Consider the following 16,462-nt stretch of genomic DNA (forward strand, 5'->3'; position numbering starts at 1 on the left):
GCGAAACTATAGGAACCAACAGAGGAATTAAACCTAAAATAATTAAACACAAATATCTCAAAACTAATTTCAAATATTGTAAATATAGATTGTTACATACTTGTTTTTAGAATCTTCAAATACTATTCAATTCCTTTTTAGACATTTCTTGCAAAAGTGTTAAAAAATGTATTATGCTTCAACCTTCATGTAAATAATTTAAATCACAATCATAACTTATCCAATAAAAAAATTAATAACAATATTATTAGAGCTGAAATAAATTTGCAACTTATATAGACAATTGAGTTCGACATTTTTTTCTTGATTCAAAGTCATCTATTATTGAATCTGTACTGAAAGTAGCTGTAATTTCTTTCTCAATGTAAATGACTAAATTATCTGCAAAAAATTCATCTGCCATTTTACTCCGAAACCTTGTTTTAACAATTTTCATTGCCGAGAAAGCTCTTTCTGTTGTTGCTGTAAATACTGGAAGAGTCAAGACATTGCGAATCAGTCTATCAACCAAATGATAAGTTCTTGATTTTTCTGTTTCTTTCAATCTTTGACATAACTCAAAAAGTGTTCCAACATCTTTTAGATGATTAGGTATATCAAATGCATAATGTTGCAATTGAGCATTCAAAAGAATCCTTTTATGATCAGAAAAATCTGAAGGATAAAACTTTTCAGCTAACTTGCATATATTCTGAATATTAAACAACTTAAAATTGTCTTTAGGGTCCAAAGCAGTACTTAAAGTCAAAAGCTCCATGGTTTTCTCATTGAATCTACTATGTAACTCTTGAATTTGAGAGTCAATTGCTGCCAAAAACACATGTACTTGATAATGATGCTCGATTGTTATCTTTGGTTGACAAGATCGACCTCTTCCAATCGTGTATTGTGTACTCATATCAGGAATGTCAATTTCATGTTTCTCACAAAACTTATTAACAATCTCAAGTAAATTGCACCAACCATTATCCCTCAATCTTTAAAGAAGTAGTTTTGATGTGGAAACAACATGCATTGCATTCAAAATATCTTAAAGATTTTTGTTGTAATGCTTGACAAAAAATATTAGTAATTCCCATAATTTCCTTCATCAAATGTAACACAAAAACAAATTCAAACGAGGATAGCACATTGTTGATACCATAAGTCTCACCTCTTTGAGTAGAAGTTGTACCATCATCAATAATGTTATTAAGAACGGTATGAGTACCTGCAAATATTCTTATCAAGCTACAAATAGAATGAAAGTGAGAACTCTATCTTGTATCTCTAGTTCTTTGTAAAGTGCCCATTTGATTTGCACATTAACTTATTTCTAGCTCATCATTGGCAATCAATTTTGCATTTTCAATTTTTTGAGCTTCTTGTAGTTGATCATATCGTTTGCAAGATACACCAACAATATTGACAATAGTAGTCAATTGTGTAAAAAACTCATGAATTTGAAGTACTTCCCTTGAAGCAGCCACCAATGCTAACTACAATCTATGAGAAAAACAATGGACATAATATGCTTATCGACAATCATTGAGAAATAAAGCTCGTAAACTATTCCATTTCCCTTTCATATTGCTAGCACCATCATACTCCTGACCTCGAATATTTTCAATTTGGAGATTATAAATAGAAAGCACAGACACCAACTCTTTTTTCAAAGTCAAGGCACTAGTATCACTAACATGTATAAGATCAAAGAAGCGTTCATGAACAAAATCATCCACATCAACAAATCTCAAAACAATAGCCATTTGCTCTTTTTTAGATTCATCACGAGCTTAATCAATGATAATACAAAATTTGCCATCTCCAATATCCTTTCTAATTGAGTTTCTTACCATTGTAGCAAGAACATGTAGAATTTCTTTCTGAACATCGCTTGAAGTATATTTAGCAAATCTAGGAGCATTTTCTAAAACATGCTTCTGAACACTACTACCGTAAAAACCCAAAACTTTAACAATACAATAAAGTTACCTCGATTATCTGAACTCGAGCTTTCATCATGGCCTCTATAAGCGCAACTTTGAAAAGTCAACCATCTAATACAATCAATAGATGCTCCAAGTCTACGTCGATTATTCTCAATTTCCTCTAGTGTTTGTCATTTCATAAGTATATCAACATGTTGTGATTGCTTCATCAAATCATCATATGATTTCGTTGCCCTATGATAGAGCGAATTGGGGTCTTTGCCAATGTAATTCAAAAGAGGACAATCTTTTTCACTATTTACCTTCTTCCAATTCCTGAAGTCATTTTCAATGAAAGCATTTGAACCTGTGTTGATTGAAGATTCCATAGCAAATAAGTAGCATGGTAAACAATATACATCATCATCTTCAATAGAATACTCTAACCATGAAGGATATAATTCAAACAAAAAAGCTTGAAAATGACGACGATGACTTGTATCGCTCGAGAATGGATACTTATCAAGTATTGGTTGATTTGGTCCAGCTTTAAGATAAGCTCGACGAATTTTATCTCTTTTACTTGAATAAAACTTTCAAATCATTAGTCGAATTCTTGGATCTCTTACCAAATGACATATTTTCATTTGTTTAGGATTAAGTCGTGAACGTTTTGACTTTAAACTATCTTGTTGAGGAGCTAAAGTATTCATGTTTGATGCCTCAAGTATTAAAGAGGTTGGTGTTGATGTAACAACATTAGAAACATTTTCACTCTTCTGGCTAGTCTTTTTTCATCTTACTCATGATTCAACTAAATTTCTACAATTAAAAATTTACATAGATAATAAAATAAACATTATGCAACTTAACTAAACTCAATTTATTTTATTTTTTGTAAATCAATAATATCAATGTCACAAACAATTAATAATGAGAAAAAAATATAAAACAATACAAGAATAACATTATAATTACATGATTATCATCTTCAATTTTTTTAAAAAACCTAAATTATTATTATAATATTATAAACTAGATAAATAAATAAATAAATATATAAATTATTCATAAAAACAAATAAAAAAATAACTTACAAAAGAAAGAAGAATGAAAGCTGATAATAGAAGACCAAAGACTACTTGCTATCTTCTAAGTTGTAATGATAATGAAAATATGGAGTGATGTTTTGTTTTCTAATTGAAAGAAGATGGAAGAATGGAAGAAGTGATTTGTTGACTTCTTGTTACTACCTTTTTAGATTCTTCACTTATAATATGGATTAGGATTTTTTTTTTTAAATAAGCATATAACCCACTATTCATAACCCAAATAACACACTACAGTCACTACTTTTTAACCGATTTCTTAAATAAAATTATGGACATCATATATTTTTCAAAGGGGGAGGTCTACTTTTTTTTAGAGGGCACTCTTTGATTTTTTATTATTTTTGTAAACAAATTTTAGGGTCCACTGCCTCCCCTGGAACATATTAAGCTTCACCCCTGAGAAGGAGAAAAAGAAAAGAGGAAAAGAAATTCTAATGAGAAAAGAAGGAAGAAGAGGTAATGTTGGTAACGACGATAACGAAAGAGAAAAATAACAAAAAAAAAAGAGAAGAAGAAGACGACGAAGTATCAGAGCCGCTCTTTCTTTTTTTTCTTTGACTTTAAAAATCTGAACAATTAATCCATTCTTTGGTTCCAAATTTTAATTTTGACCTTGGATTTACAGCAAAGAAGAACAACCTTCATTTTTTTCTTTTTCTGAAATGTGTACCAAGAAAAGGGAAACTTTAATAAATTAGAGTGCTTGCACAAGAATGAGACTGCTATGCTGATTTTTCTTCTGATATAACCTTTAATTTGATTTTTGTTTTTGGCACCAACATCTGAATTTTCTTCTTTTTTCTCTTTAATGCTTAGGTTTAGTGATCATCTTTTTTACTTTGATGAACCCTAATTTAATTTTTCTTATTTTTCTTTCAACCTTATTTTTCTCATTGGCTTGTGATCATCAATATTTTTTATGGGCCACATGGGAATGAAATATTTGCACTTGGTCTTAGATTTCATTGATTGCAATTTCATTCAATTTGGCCTCTACAAAAATCACACACATCATATATATTTTTTGGCTTTCAACTCAAATCACTAATGTTTGTCATTGTCAATTATTATTATTTTTCTTTAAACTCAACATTTTTTAAGGCAGTTGAAAATCTCCTCTCTTGATAATGAAAGAGGCTCAACGAGACATAAATAGAAGGAGCAGCATCTCTCAATCTCTCACATTCTTTACTTTTTCTTTCTATGAATGTAATAAGTTTGGTTAGAACTTTTCACTTTTATCCTTGTTTGTAGTCCATTTGGACCATTAATTTTATCTAATAAAATTTTTACCTACTTTCTTAAAAAAAATTATATAGATGTTATATTTTTAATTTGTATATTTTTTATATTTATATTAGAATATAATTATATTTTATGTATTTATTTATAATTTTATATATTATTTTATTATAAAATAGTTATTTCGATTGAACTATAGTTAAATAAATTGAACTATAATTAAATCGATTGAACCACTAAATTAGTAACTCAATAGTTAGAGTGGTTCAATGACAGAATCGATTTTTAACATCTTGGTTAAAATCATAGCAAAGTTTTATATTAATGTTCAAATAAATTAAGTTAAATACGATAATAGGGTAAATGACCCATATAAACCATGCATTGCATAAATTTACATGATTTTGCCAAATCAAAAAATGTTACAAGGTTCCACCAAGAGCACATTTTTATATAGTTTGAATTAGTCTAATTCAAATTATACATTCACAGTAATTCGAATCACACTGATTCGAATTACACACACTAACTCACACTAATTCGAATAGGCTAGTTTCGAATTAGTCTAATTTTCGTGCCCATGGTAATTCAAAACAGGCTGTTTCGAATTACTCCCTGTTTAATTTAAAAAAAGATTAAATTTAAATACAAATATTCATGTATGTAGTCAAATTTTAAATAAAATACTTTACATAATTAATAATAATTTAAAAATTTAAAAGAATTATTTTATTCCATACAAAACCGTTTAAAAAGAAAAAATGAGCTAACAAACTATTTAATTATGAGACTTTTTCAAAATATTCATGAGCTATCAAGAATGGGCTGAAGAGTATTGTATAGAATTCGAATTGATAGCTTATCAATATTTTAAAAAAGTCTCGTAATTAAATATTTTGTTAGTATTTTTAATGCATGAAATAAAATATATTTTGTTTTATTTTTTTATTCCATGTAAAACAATTTAAAAAAATGGATTAAAAGATGTAGGAGTACTATCAAAATTTGTAATGTTCTAGTGACTTAGGTAAATACATGCATATACTCAAAATCTAAATAAAATACTCTACATAGTCTATAATAATTTAAAAATTAAAAAATATATATTTTTATCATTTACTTACCTAAGTCACTGGGACATTACAAATTTTTACTGTACTCCTAACATCTTTTAAGCTATTTTTTTAAAATTATTATTAATTATGTAAAAGAGTATTATTATATTTGAAATTTGAGTAAATATAATTTTTAATAAATTTTTTTAATAAATTTATTTAAATTATACTACAAAAAAAATTTGGTGGGGTATGGATTTGAAAAAGTAATTCGAATGAGGCTAGTTCGAATTATTTATATAGGTAAAATAGAGAGTAATTCGAACAGCCTGTTTTGAATTACTATGGGTAGGAAAACTAGACTAATTCAAAGCTAGCCCATTCGAATTAGTGTGAGTTAGTGTGTGTAATTCGAATCAGCTTAATTCGAATTAGTGCTTGAGTGCATGTGTGTATTTCAAATCAGTGTGATTTGAATTACTATAAATGTGTAGTTCGAATTAGACTAATTCGAACTATATAGAGATGTGCTCTTGATGAAACCTTGTAACGTTTTTTGGTTTGGCAGAATCATGTAAATTTATGCAATGTATGGTTTATATGGGTCATTTACCTTACGATAATACTTGTATGGGTAAAAAACAAGAATAAGCCATGGGGAGAAAGAATTTACGTGAATTAGCCAAAACAAAATCCGTTTCACCAATCAACCAATGCACAAATATATGTAGTTCGAATCACACTATTTCGAACCTGGATTGAATGTAATTCGAATTGAGGCAATTCGAATTACTATGAAGCCTGAATTAAGCATAAATCGAATTGGGCCAATTCGAATTATTTCATTTGTAATTCGAATCAAGCTGATTCGAACTCCTCTCATGCATGCCATGCAACGTAATTCGAATTGGCTTAATTCAAATTACTCAAATTGTAATTCGAACCAGGTTGGTTCGAACTATAAAGGAGCAGAGTTGTATATATATGTTGTGGACAAATCATGATATTCTACTTTGAAAATGGCTGTTCAAAGTTTATGAAATTTCAGTTACTAGCATATTTTCCGCATCATGTATTAATTTAATTTGTAGATTTATTTATTGCGTTGTGAATTCAACAGACATTTCGTACAAAACTCCGAAAACGGAACATATTCATTAAGTAAGATCCGATGCACAGTACATCGCATTAACATTAACAAACTCTATCAGTTAACAACAACAAGTAAGAAAACCTATAACAGTGGAATCTAAACACTAAAGTGAAATAAACAAAGTACCAAAGCTGACAATACACCTACTCATATCCCCCTGTATGCTCTGGCCCTCCGACCTGTGGGCAACTCCGACGTGTGTCCGGGTTGCCGACAGAGGCCCCATCTCTTTGGCCAGTTCGGATCTGCCTCGTCCATGTTGGTCCGTATCCTAGTGGACCTCGGACAACCTTCTCTCGCACGCCTCTTGTTAGGGTCTGGGATTACAGTCGGCCCATCATATGGTGGCCAGAAACCCTCTGGAATGGGATGTGTGAATCCCATATGATACACACTGAACACCGAACTAAGACGATACACCTGGTGGACGTAAGGAAGGCACAACATGCCAGTGCGTGCGAACACGGAAAATGAAGTGGCTGGAAGTATCCGCAGTCACATGTCTGAGAGGCAAGCGAGACTCTGTGGCTACCCAGTGAGAAAGAACCAGTCGGAGTCGTCTCTGCGACGGTGAACTCCGAGTTATCCCTGTCGTACAAAGTCACCGTGAAGCACCTCGCTGTCTTCAAGTTGGCCTCGATACAAGTCACCAAGTGCTGCCTGAATTGTTATCCAGTTCTGAGCTGGGCCTCAGCCTCTCTCCCATTGCGAACAAATAGTTCAGCCAGCCTTCCGTATGTTGCCTTCACCAGCGAGCACACAGGGAGGTTTCTGACACCCTTTAGGATTGAGTTCACACACTCAGAGATATTCGTCGTCATGTGTCTGAATCTCCGCCCCTCATCACGATGCTGTGTCCATAAGGAATACTCAATCCGGTTCGTCCAGTCACACATCGCCGGGTCTTTAGACCGCAGAATATCAAACCAGTAATCGAACTCTACCTCAGTCTTTGCGTACGCCACGTTAACAAGAAGCCTCCTTGCGTCTTTGCCCTTGAAGGTTAGGGCGAAATTTACCGCTACATGTCGAATGCAGAATGTCCGGTATGCAGCTGGAGGTAACCAGCCTCCGTCGGGAGCCTCAAGCGCGGCCTTGATGTCGTTATGCCTGTCCGATATAACTAGCAGACCCGGCTGCGGTGTCACGTACTGACGCAGGTGGGAGAGAAAGAAGGAACAGGACTCAGCATTCTCACCCTTCACTAGTGCGAATGCAACAGGGGGTATGTTGGAGTTTCCGTCCTGTGCAATAGCCACAAGCAACGTTCCCCCATACTTGCCATACAGATGGGTGCCGTCAATACTAACCAGTGGCTTGCAATGACAGAATGCCTCGATACACGGTGGAAACATCCAAAACAGTCTGTGAAAATAAGCTCGAGACTCGTCCAACTGTCCACCAACTCGAATAGGGCTCGTCCTAAGGACTGCAACAGTACCAGGCATCGTCAACTGGACTCCTAACACCCACCTAGGGAGCTCGTTGTACGACTCATCCAAGTCACCATAGATGAGGGCAACAGCCTTCTACTTCGCCAGCCAGACCCTCCTGTACGTCGGCCTAAACCCAAAGTGTGCGGCCGTGGCATTTAGGAGCACCTTGATGCTGACGGATGCATCAGCCCTAACCATTGGCATAATGAATGCCGATATCACATGATAATCCAAACTCCTGTGGTCACTGGAGATGGAGGTGGCCAGACACGTATGAGGTCCATTGTACCGTTTGACCTCCCAAATGCCCTTGCACTGCCGGAGACTCAGCCGAATCAACCATGTGCACCCATTTCCGAACTCAGAACACTTGCCCACATACCGGCGAGAGTCGGACTCCACTACCTTGTACTGTATCCCTCGGTGGAAGCTGTAAGTCTTCACAATTAACAGGGCCTCAAATTTGTCCTGAAATTGCTTACCAACCTGGAACTCTGTCAGACCTGGAGACCCTTCCGCATCCCTAGCGCCAAACCTAGCAGGCTGCCCCGGAACCCCCTCCTGCCTCATGGCATCCAAGTCTAAGGATGAAAAATATGGAGGGTACTGCTGTGTGCCAGAGCTAGAACCACCTCCCGCCCCAACAGGATCACTCGCTCCGATATCATCGCCACTGTCATCAGCAATCATATTCGGCTCGACATCATCGTCCTCTGGATCATCCAAAAATTGCTCTCCAACCCCACCCGGTGCAGCACACTGTAAAGAGGTCGGCCGAAATTTCCCTATTCCAACTTCGTCGCCTACACTGGCGTTGAGATCAGCAGCGAAGGAAGGAGAGGCGACAGGTTGGAGGGGTGGCTCGTACGCAGGGACGGAGGTAGAAGCAACGACATGTCTGGAGCTAGAACCAGCTACCGTGGCTAAAGTGGTGGTATTCTGGTTCGAACCTCCCGAGCTCGATACCACATCAACCAACTTTGCCAACAGCTCTGGTATCCTCACTTCCGGAAACTGACGGCGACATTGAAACATGACCTGCAAGTTCTCATCACTCCCGATCGTGAAACAATCATACTTCACGGTGTCTTGGAGCACCGTGATTGGAATGCGATAGAAGAACTTCTTAACCCGTTTCACACCATCCAGACCCAGTTTCATCAGCACAGTGCTAAGAAGGTCATCGTACCTTACCGTAGGCCTCACGATAATACAGAGAGGATCCTTATCAGTGAATTTCACACCAGAACGTGTCTTTCTCTTAATCGATCCTCTGTGGTGAACCAACACCACAAAACTCTCCTCACTAGCCATTCTACCCCTCTAATGAGAGCAACTCACGTCAACAATATATATATACAACTCTGCTCCTTTATAGTTCAAACCAGCCTGATTTGAATTACAATTTGAGTAATTCGAATTAAGCCAATTCGAATTATGTTGTATAGCGTGCATGAGAGGAGTTCGAATCAGCTTTATTCGAATTACAAATGGAGCAATTCGAATTGGCCTAATTCGATTTATGCTTAGTTCAGGCTTCATAGTAATTCGAATTGCCTCAATTCGAATTGTCTCAATTCGAATTACATTCAATCCACGTTCGAAACAATGTGATTCGAACTACATATATTTGTGCATTGGTTGATTGGTGAAACGGATTTTGTTTTGACTGATTCACGTAAATTCTTTCTCCCCATGGCTTATTCTTGTTTTTTACCCTACTTGTATTAATCAATATAACTTTTAATGTGAGATTAACTTTATGATTAATTTAGTATTTTTTTTATAAAAAAATATTTATTAGACCAAAAAATAAATATATTAGATCAATTTTTATTTTAAAATACGAAGATACAGAGCAACAATATTAAAAAATTATAACAAAAAATAGTAAAATATAAAATAATAGGAACAAACGCAATAAAATTTTATCCAATATTCACATGCATCATCTGCAAAGGCTTCTAAAATGCTCTTTTTTTTTTTACCTAATTCTTGGATCTATTTCTTTATTTTAATCCATGACATTAGTTATTGTAATAAGCATATATAGTTATCCAATCTTTAATTAAAAATGTTTGCACCGTTTTAAATGTCTTTTTGTTAAAATGCTTGAGTTCAACACAAATTCAGAGTAATATTCGACTTAAAGAACTAAATATATTAGACTAAATGAAAATATTATTGAATAATTATAATTATTTTTAAATTCTACCGTTTCTCACAGTGATGATAGACTTATTCATTTAAAGTAATTTATAATATTTTTTTATTTTAAGATAAATAATAAAAATTTTATTAAAAAATAGGATATAATTTATATTTATTCTTTATACATAAATATTATATATAATTTACTCATGACTCCTATAAATAAAGAGGTAAGTAAAAAAAATGAAGAAGACGTATAACAAATTAACAACTTTGATCGATGTTATCTCATCACTCAATTCCTAAAATCAGAAATGAAATTAAGCACTTAAGAAATGTAATTTAAATATTGAAAAGACTCAATATGTGAAGAGTTATGATAAATTAACTTGTATGATATAAAAATGATAAAATTTATAATAAAAATTTATAAAAACTTAAACAAATAGAAACAAAAAGAAGAAAATAAAAAAGATAGAGTACAATAACGAATAATGATGTTTAATAGTTCATAAAAAATTAAAGAGTAAAAATAATGTATCATAGGAGAAAAAAAAAGTATGACCGAATGAAAGAGTAGTTGGTAAAAAAAATAAGATCTTTTTCTAGAATATATAACTTTTAGAGTGAATAAATTATGTGAAATACAAAAATAAGTAAAACAAAAAAGGAAAGAATGAAATTTTGTTTTTTTTAATAAATTGAAGAAATATTTTTCGACCATATAATTAATGGTGGACATATAACTATTAGACAATAAATTGAAAAAAATATTAATAGAAATATTAGATTTGATATTAATAAAAATAAAAAAATAAAGAAATATAAAAATTTAAAATTTAAAATAAAAATATTTAAAATCAAGTGACGAATAGTATCAATAAAGTCCTCCATGATAGCAGATGTATGTGAACATATTAATTCTAAATTAACCTCTATAATTAGAGTAGAAGACCTTAATTCAAACTAATTTGTTTACATTTTTTATTGTGGAGGACTTTATTGGTATTTTTTTCTAAAAATTAATTTGTCAGAAATATAAATTTTTAAAACTTATTTGTCACTTTACTCAAATATTTAAAATTAAAAAAAAAATTAATTTTTTTTTGTAAATAATGACTTTTCATTAACGTGACAATAACTTGAATCAAATAACATATATTTAAATTAATTAAATTAATTAATTAATATAATAATTTAATTATAATTATTTACCTCAATAAAGTAAGTTAAACAAATAAAAAATATCTTATAAATATGTCATCTAAAAATTATAACCATTTTCAAAACTATTAATCAAAATTAGATAAGATGAAAAAATTAATACAAATTAAAAAAACTAATTTATTTATTCTAGTCAAATCAAATAATTAATATAATTAATTGATTATAGTTAATGTGGTCAATCAAAATATTAAATAATTTAATATTTATCTCAATCAAATAAAATAAATAATTAACTATAATACTTTTAAAAATTATTAATCAAAATATATAAGATAAAAGATTAATACAAACTAGTAGAAAAATTATTTATTTATTTCACCCAAATTAAATAATTAATGTAATTAATTAGTTATAGTTAATGTGGTCCAATAAAATATTAAATAATTTAATATTTATCTCAATCAAATTAAATAAATATAAATTAATATATTTAAATAAATTAAATAAAATAAATAAAAATTTATCTTTAAAAATATGTTACATTAGCTATGTTATTAATTGATAAAAATTAATTTTAATCATATATAATAAATAATAGATTTTACTACTAACGAAAAATACTTTTTTAGTCCATCAGTCCATCTTTATTCATTACATTCGAATACGGTGTGAGAAGGGGTTGATCTCATTCAAGTGATTAACGAGTGTGATGCAGTAGGTAGCATTCATATTCTTTCAGCACAGTTCAAATGCTCAAATTTATAATAAAGTCTTCGGTTTCACAATAAGGGGCGAGGCCAAGCTGTAATGCTATATACACATTTTTCAATAAGCTCTCTCCGTTTTTTCATATACCAAATTCCACCGAAAGCAACGAATAAAAGAAAAAGCATCGACACTCAAATTCGACAGCAAACAAAAGCTTTCCCCTTTAACTTCTCTTTCAACATTCCGTGCGGTCCCAAAGTGAGGTCAAAGAGAAAGCAACTTAACACTAAGCATAGCTGAGATGGGGTGCTGCTTCCATGGCTCCACAACCATTCCACCCATGGAAACTTTCACAGCTTCAGTTGCTGAACAATACTCGTCGAATCTCAGACAAGAAGTTCTGTTGCAAATAGCAGAATGCAAAGTTCATCTTATGGATGAAGGACAAGCTCTTGAATTGGCTCAAGGCCACTTCATGATCACCAAAACCTTTGATGAGAATGTGTCTCTTGCTACAATCATAAAGGTAGATGATCTTCAATGGCCCTTGACGAAAGATGAGCCAGTGGTGAAGCTTGATGCTCTCCATTACCTGTTCTCATTGCCTGTGAAAGATGGTGAGCCTCTTAGCTACGGTGTTACTTTTTCACAAAACAGCTTTGCAAGTATGACTTTGTTGGATTCTTTTCTAAAGGAGCATTGTTGCTTTTCTGGCTTGAAACTGAGTAAGAACAACAATGATCTTGATTGGAGGGAGTTTGCTCCTAGGGTTGATGATTACAACCATTTTCTAGCCAAGGCAATTGCTGGTGGGACAGGTCAGATTGTGAAGGGTATCTTCATATGCAGCAATGCTTACACAAACAAGGTTTAGTATTTTTGTTTTCATGTCCAATTAGTGGAGCAATTTAATGCTTTCTTTCTTGTTTTATGAACCATGAACTTTGTAACTTACTGAAGCTAGAAAATGCATGAAATACGTATAAAGTTTAGGGGTTACAGTTTAGGGTTTATGGTAAGAAAGAAGCAATTTAAAAAGCATATCACTAATTAGGTAAATTTGTCTTGTTGAGGAAAAATCAGGTCCAAAAAGGAGGTGAGACAATCCTGAACAGTCATGCAGATGAGAGAAATGGTGTTGTTGCCAGAGAAAAAACAGCTGCTGCCTCAAAGAAGAGCAAGATAAATAAAAATCTCAAACGGTATTACAAAAAAGAAGAATACTATGGAGTCATCAAAATTTATTATTCTTGGCCCTTAATGCAATGTTTAAAAATTTGGGATGAAATATGTTGTTGGATTATTAGACTAAAGGAAATATACTAAAGAAATTGAGTTAATGACTAAGTGATGACAAAAAAACAATAAATTCTGATGGTCCCTAGTATTTCTCTAAAAAATAATAGCATGTGAAATGGTTATATCATGTTATGTCTTGCTACTATTAGTTATCTCTTGCATTGTGTTGGTTTTGCAATCTAGTGTGAGGAAACTATCAAAGATGACAGAAAAGTTGAGCAAATCCTTGCTGAATGGAGTTGGCATAGTTAGTGGAAGTGTGATGACCCCTGTTCTTAAATCCAAAACAGGAAAGAAATTCCTAAAGATGCTTCCTGGAGAAGTGTTGTTGGCTTCTCTTGATGCACTCAGTAAGGTTCTTACAAGAATATGATATATCATACTTGTCCAAGCATCACCATCACCTTTGACTTCTCTGTTTCTGTTGTAATCAAATCTTGTAGACAAGGTTCTTGATGCAGCTGAAGCGGCCGAAAAACAAACCTTTTCTGCTACCTCCAAAGCTGCATCTGGAATGGTTTCTAAGAGGTGAAGGCAATTCAGTATAGTTATTGCATTGCATTGCATATTTGTGTTACATTATGATGTGCTTTGATAATTCGTTTATCAATATCTTCATCTAGTATCAGTGACAAGTATAAGAGTAACTTGATGATCCATGAGAATACAGGTTTGGGGAAGATGCAGGGGAAGCTACTGAGCATGTGCTTGCAACGGCGGGGCATGCTGCTAACGCTGCTTGGAATGTGTTTAAGATAAGGAAGGCCATTAATCCAGCATCCTCAGCAACCACTGGAGTATTGAAAAATGTTGCCAAGAATACTAAGTTTTAAATGTTTAAAATCCCACTCCCACACCCTGCCAGGCAGCCACTCAAGTAATGGATGTAACTGCTGTATTTTTCATTTATGACTTTCTTAAATCTTAAGGAGTTTGCCGGATTTGTCAATATTTTTCTTTAGATATCACTAACAGAAGCTACCTTTGAATATCAAATCACAAGTGGTTCACTTAAGGAGTTTGCCGGATTGGTCAATATGTAATATGTTTTTATTTAAAATATTATGTTTAATGATGTAATGTTTTAAACTATATTTTCATTATTGTAAATATCTTTTAAATATGAAATATAATTTAGTCGAGTAGCTCTTAGTATTGAAACCCTATGCTTTTAAGTTTAGATCAGGTATTTAAGTGTGGAGATACGACATCCGAGTGATAAAGAACAAAGAGAGAGAGAAGATGGAAGAAGAAAGCGGAAAGCTAAGTATATACAAAGCAGCGAGAAGCATAAAGCGGAGAGAGAACAACCTATACAACGCATTGAGATCGATATACGATGATTCCATATTTGTGGGTGAAATCTCTGAGCTTTGGCCTCAGCTGCCTCTTGTTGCAAACCTCCGTTGCGGGCTTTGGTACCATCCTCGTTTCCATGCCACCTGTTACTTCAAGTCCACCGACGGCCATTCCAACAATTGTTCCTTCAATACCTCTCGCCTCAATCTCCATCTCGCTCTTCTCGCTGCCTCGGTATGACCTCATTTAATTTAGGGATTCAATCTCTTTTCTTTTTGTTTTAATTTAATTTGATTATTATTGGTTAGGACAGAAGGGAGGGTGCATGATTGTTGATTCTACTCGCAGAGGGAAGCGCTTCCCTGACAGCATGTCCAGAACTATACCCATCTGGACATGTATTTTAAATCGCGCCATTATGGATTTCAAGAACCAATTAAACGACGAGTCTTCTTCTGAGTGGGATTGCTCTTTGCATCTCCCTCTCTGGGTTCCCGAAACAGAGAAGGCTTCCATCGAGAAGCGTTTAGATGAATGGACACAACAACTGAAAGCCAGTGGTGCTGATATTGCTTCCATTGCCGCAGGCTTGAGGAAACCCCTCCGCCCTCTCTGGATTTCTCAAAAGAGTGTTATCTGGTTAAATGAAGTACCTGACCATGATTCTTGGGATTTCACACCCATTATACTTGTCTCTGCGTCTGCATCTTCGTCGGGTGTAAACCAACACAGGACTACCTCTGAGTTTAGCTGGAATTACATACCTGGTGCAGGAGATGATGAAGAAAGCTGGGCTAGGGGTTTAACTCCTATTCTCTTTTGGAATCATGTTTATGATATTATAAACTCAGGTCCTCATCTATGTAATCACAAAGTTGCGGATATAGTTGAAAAGAATAGGGTAAACCGAGCTTATAAGGGAGAAAATGCGCCACAAATCTCAGTTAAATCTTCCAACTCACCTTGTCTTTCCCATCAAGAACCATTGTCTACCACTACTGCCGATATTTCAAACATTCAAATTAGCACCGACTCTTCTCATCACGATTTGAGAATATCTTGGTTAGGCTCAACTAATATGGCACTTGGAACATCTCAAATTGGTATTGATGCCCTTTCATAGCACCGTTGATATGCTTATTCTCAAAATGTTTGTTTTCTGTGGCCGAGCATTATTATGTTTGGTGCAGCTGCAGATTCCGCTGACATTGATTGCATACTGAATTGTGATCGCGAGTCCATCTCTGTCTCTCTTCCCAGTGCGGAAGCATACTTGCATCTCCCAACTCTAGTGAGTATATATGAAGTGGAGTCAAACCTTGATTTTATCTAATTGATTTTTATACTCATTTAATTTTATATCTTTTGATACCAGAGTTCAAAGTTTGATCGTTTTTCCTTGTTCAACAATCTACATTCGGCGGTGAACTTTGCACAGTTGAATCTCAGCCAGGGAAAAAGAATTCTTGTTTGTTGTGATAACGGTAAAGCCTCTCGACTCGAGTATCCTCTTTCTATTTATGTGAAAACCCTAATAACATCATAAAGATGTTCCGTTAGTTATGTGTCCTGATTTAATAGCAAATCATTTCACATGACCTGCCTAATGCACTAACCTTGCTTGATTTTTCAGGGGAAGACATTAGTGTATGCGTTTGTCTAGCCATTTTGATGTCCTTATTTGATGAAAAAGGTAATCTCATTAGTTAACGATTTACAAACAAATTTGCTTATGAATTCATACCATACTCATTGACATTTTTGTTTAGGTACTTATGATGATGGGAAATCATTTAGTGTGACACGCGTCACTAAATGGGATATGCGGCGTAGGCTCGTATATGTATGTAAGTTTGCAACAAATGCTCGACCATCCAGAGGAAATTTGAGACAAGTTTTTAACTTTCTTATTGGTGGAAATGGCGTACAA

At 33.6% G+C, this 16,462-nt stretch overlaps 4 protein-coding genes across 5 annotated transcripts; 2 read left to right on the plus strand and 2 right to left on the minus strand.

Annotated features, from left to right (window-relative positions):
- Positions 1–271: 271 nt before the first annotated feature.
- LOC107478631 (uncharacterized) lies at positions 272–2,331 on the minus strand. The gene is made up of 5 exons (XM_016098767.1): positions 2,234–2,331; positions 1,836–1,929; positions 1,310–1,478; positions 1,120–1,210; positions 272–977 (listed from the first exon to the last, which is right to left on the minus strand). Exons 1-5 carry the CDS (start codon positions 2,329–2,331, stop codon positions 272–274), a joined length of 1,158 nt encoding a protein of 385 aa, XP_015954253.1.
- Positions 2,332–8,001: 5,670 nt separating this feature from the next.
- On the minus strand, positions 8,002–9,222 carry LOC107478632 (uncharacterized). The gene has a single exon (XM_016098768.1). The coding sequence runs from the start codon at positions 9,220–9,222 to the stop codon at positions 8,002–8,004; it is 1,221 nt and encodes a 406-aa protein (XP_015954254.1).
- Positions 9,223–12,001: 2,779 nt separating this feature from the next.
- On the plus strand, positions 12,002–14,248 carry LOC107478579 (senescence/dehydration-associated protein At4g35985, chloroplastic). Its single transcript, XM_016098715.3, has 5 exons — positions 12,002–12,802; positions 13,018–13,136; positions 13,417–13,583; positions 13,677–13,761; positions 13,904–14,248. The coding sequence occupies exons 1-5, from the start codon at positions 12,236–12,238 to the stop codon at positions 14,064–14,066; spliced, it is 1,101 nt and encodes a 366-aa protein (XP_015954201.1). The 5' UTR covers positions 12,002–12,235; the 3' UTR covers positions 14,067–14,248.
- A 96-nt stretch (positions 14,249–14,344) lies between these two features.
- On the plus strand, positions 14,345–16,462 carry LOC107478578 (uncharacterized protein C3F10.06c; the record flags this gene model as incomplete). Of its 2 annotated transcripts, none has more annotated exon segments than XM_016098714.3 (6): positions 14,345–14,766; positions 14,846–15,635; positions 15,723–15,823; positions 15,908–16,016; positions 16,166–16,225; positions 16,302–16,462. In XM_016098714.3, coding segments are annotated over 6 exon segments (1,512 nt in total), but the record flags the coding sequence as incomplete, so codon positions are not given.

Source organism: Arachis duranensis, chromosome 3 (genome assembly GCF_000817695.3).
Source record: "Arachis duranensis cultivar V14167 chromosome 3, aradu.V14167.gnm2.J7QH, whole genome shotgun sequence".
NCBI classification, from domain to species: Eukaryota; Viridiplantae; Streptophyta; class Magnoliopsida; order Fabales; family Fabaceae; genus Arachis; species Arachis duranensis.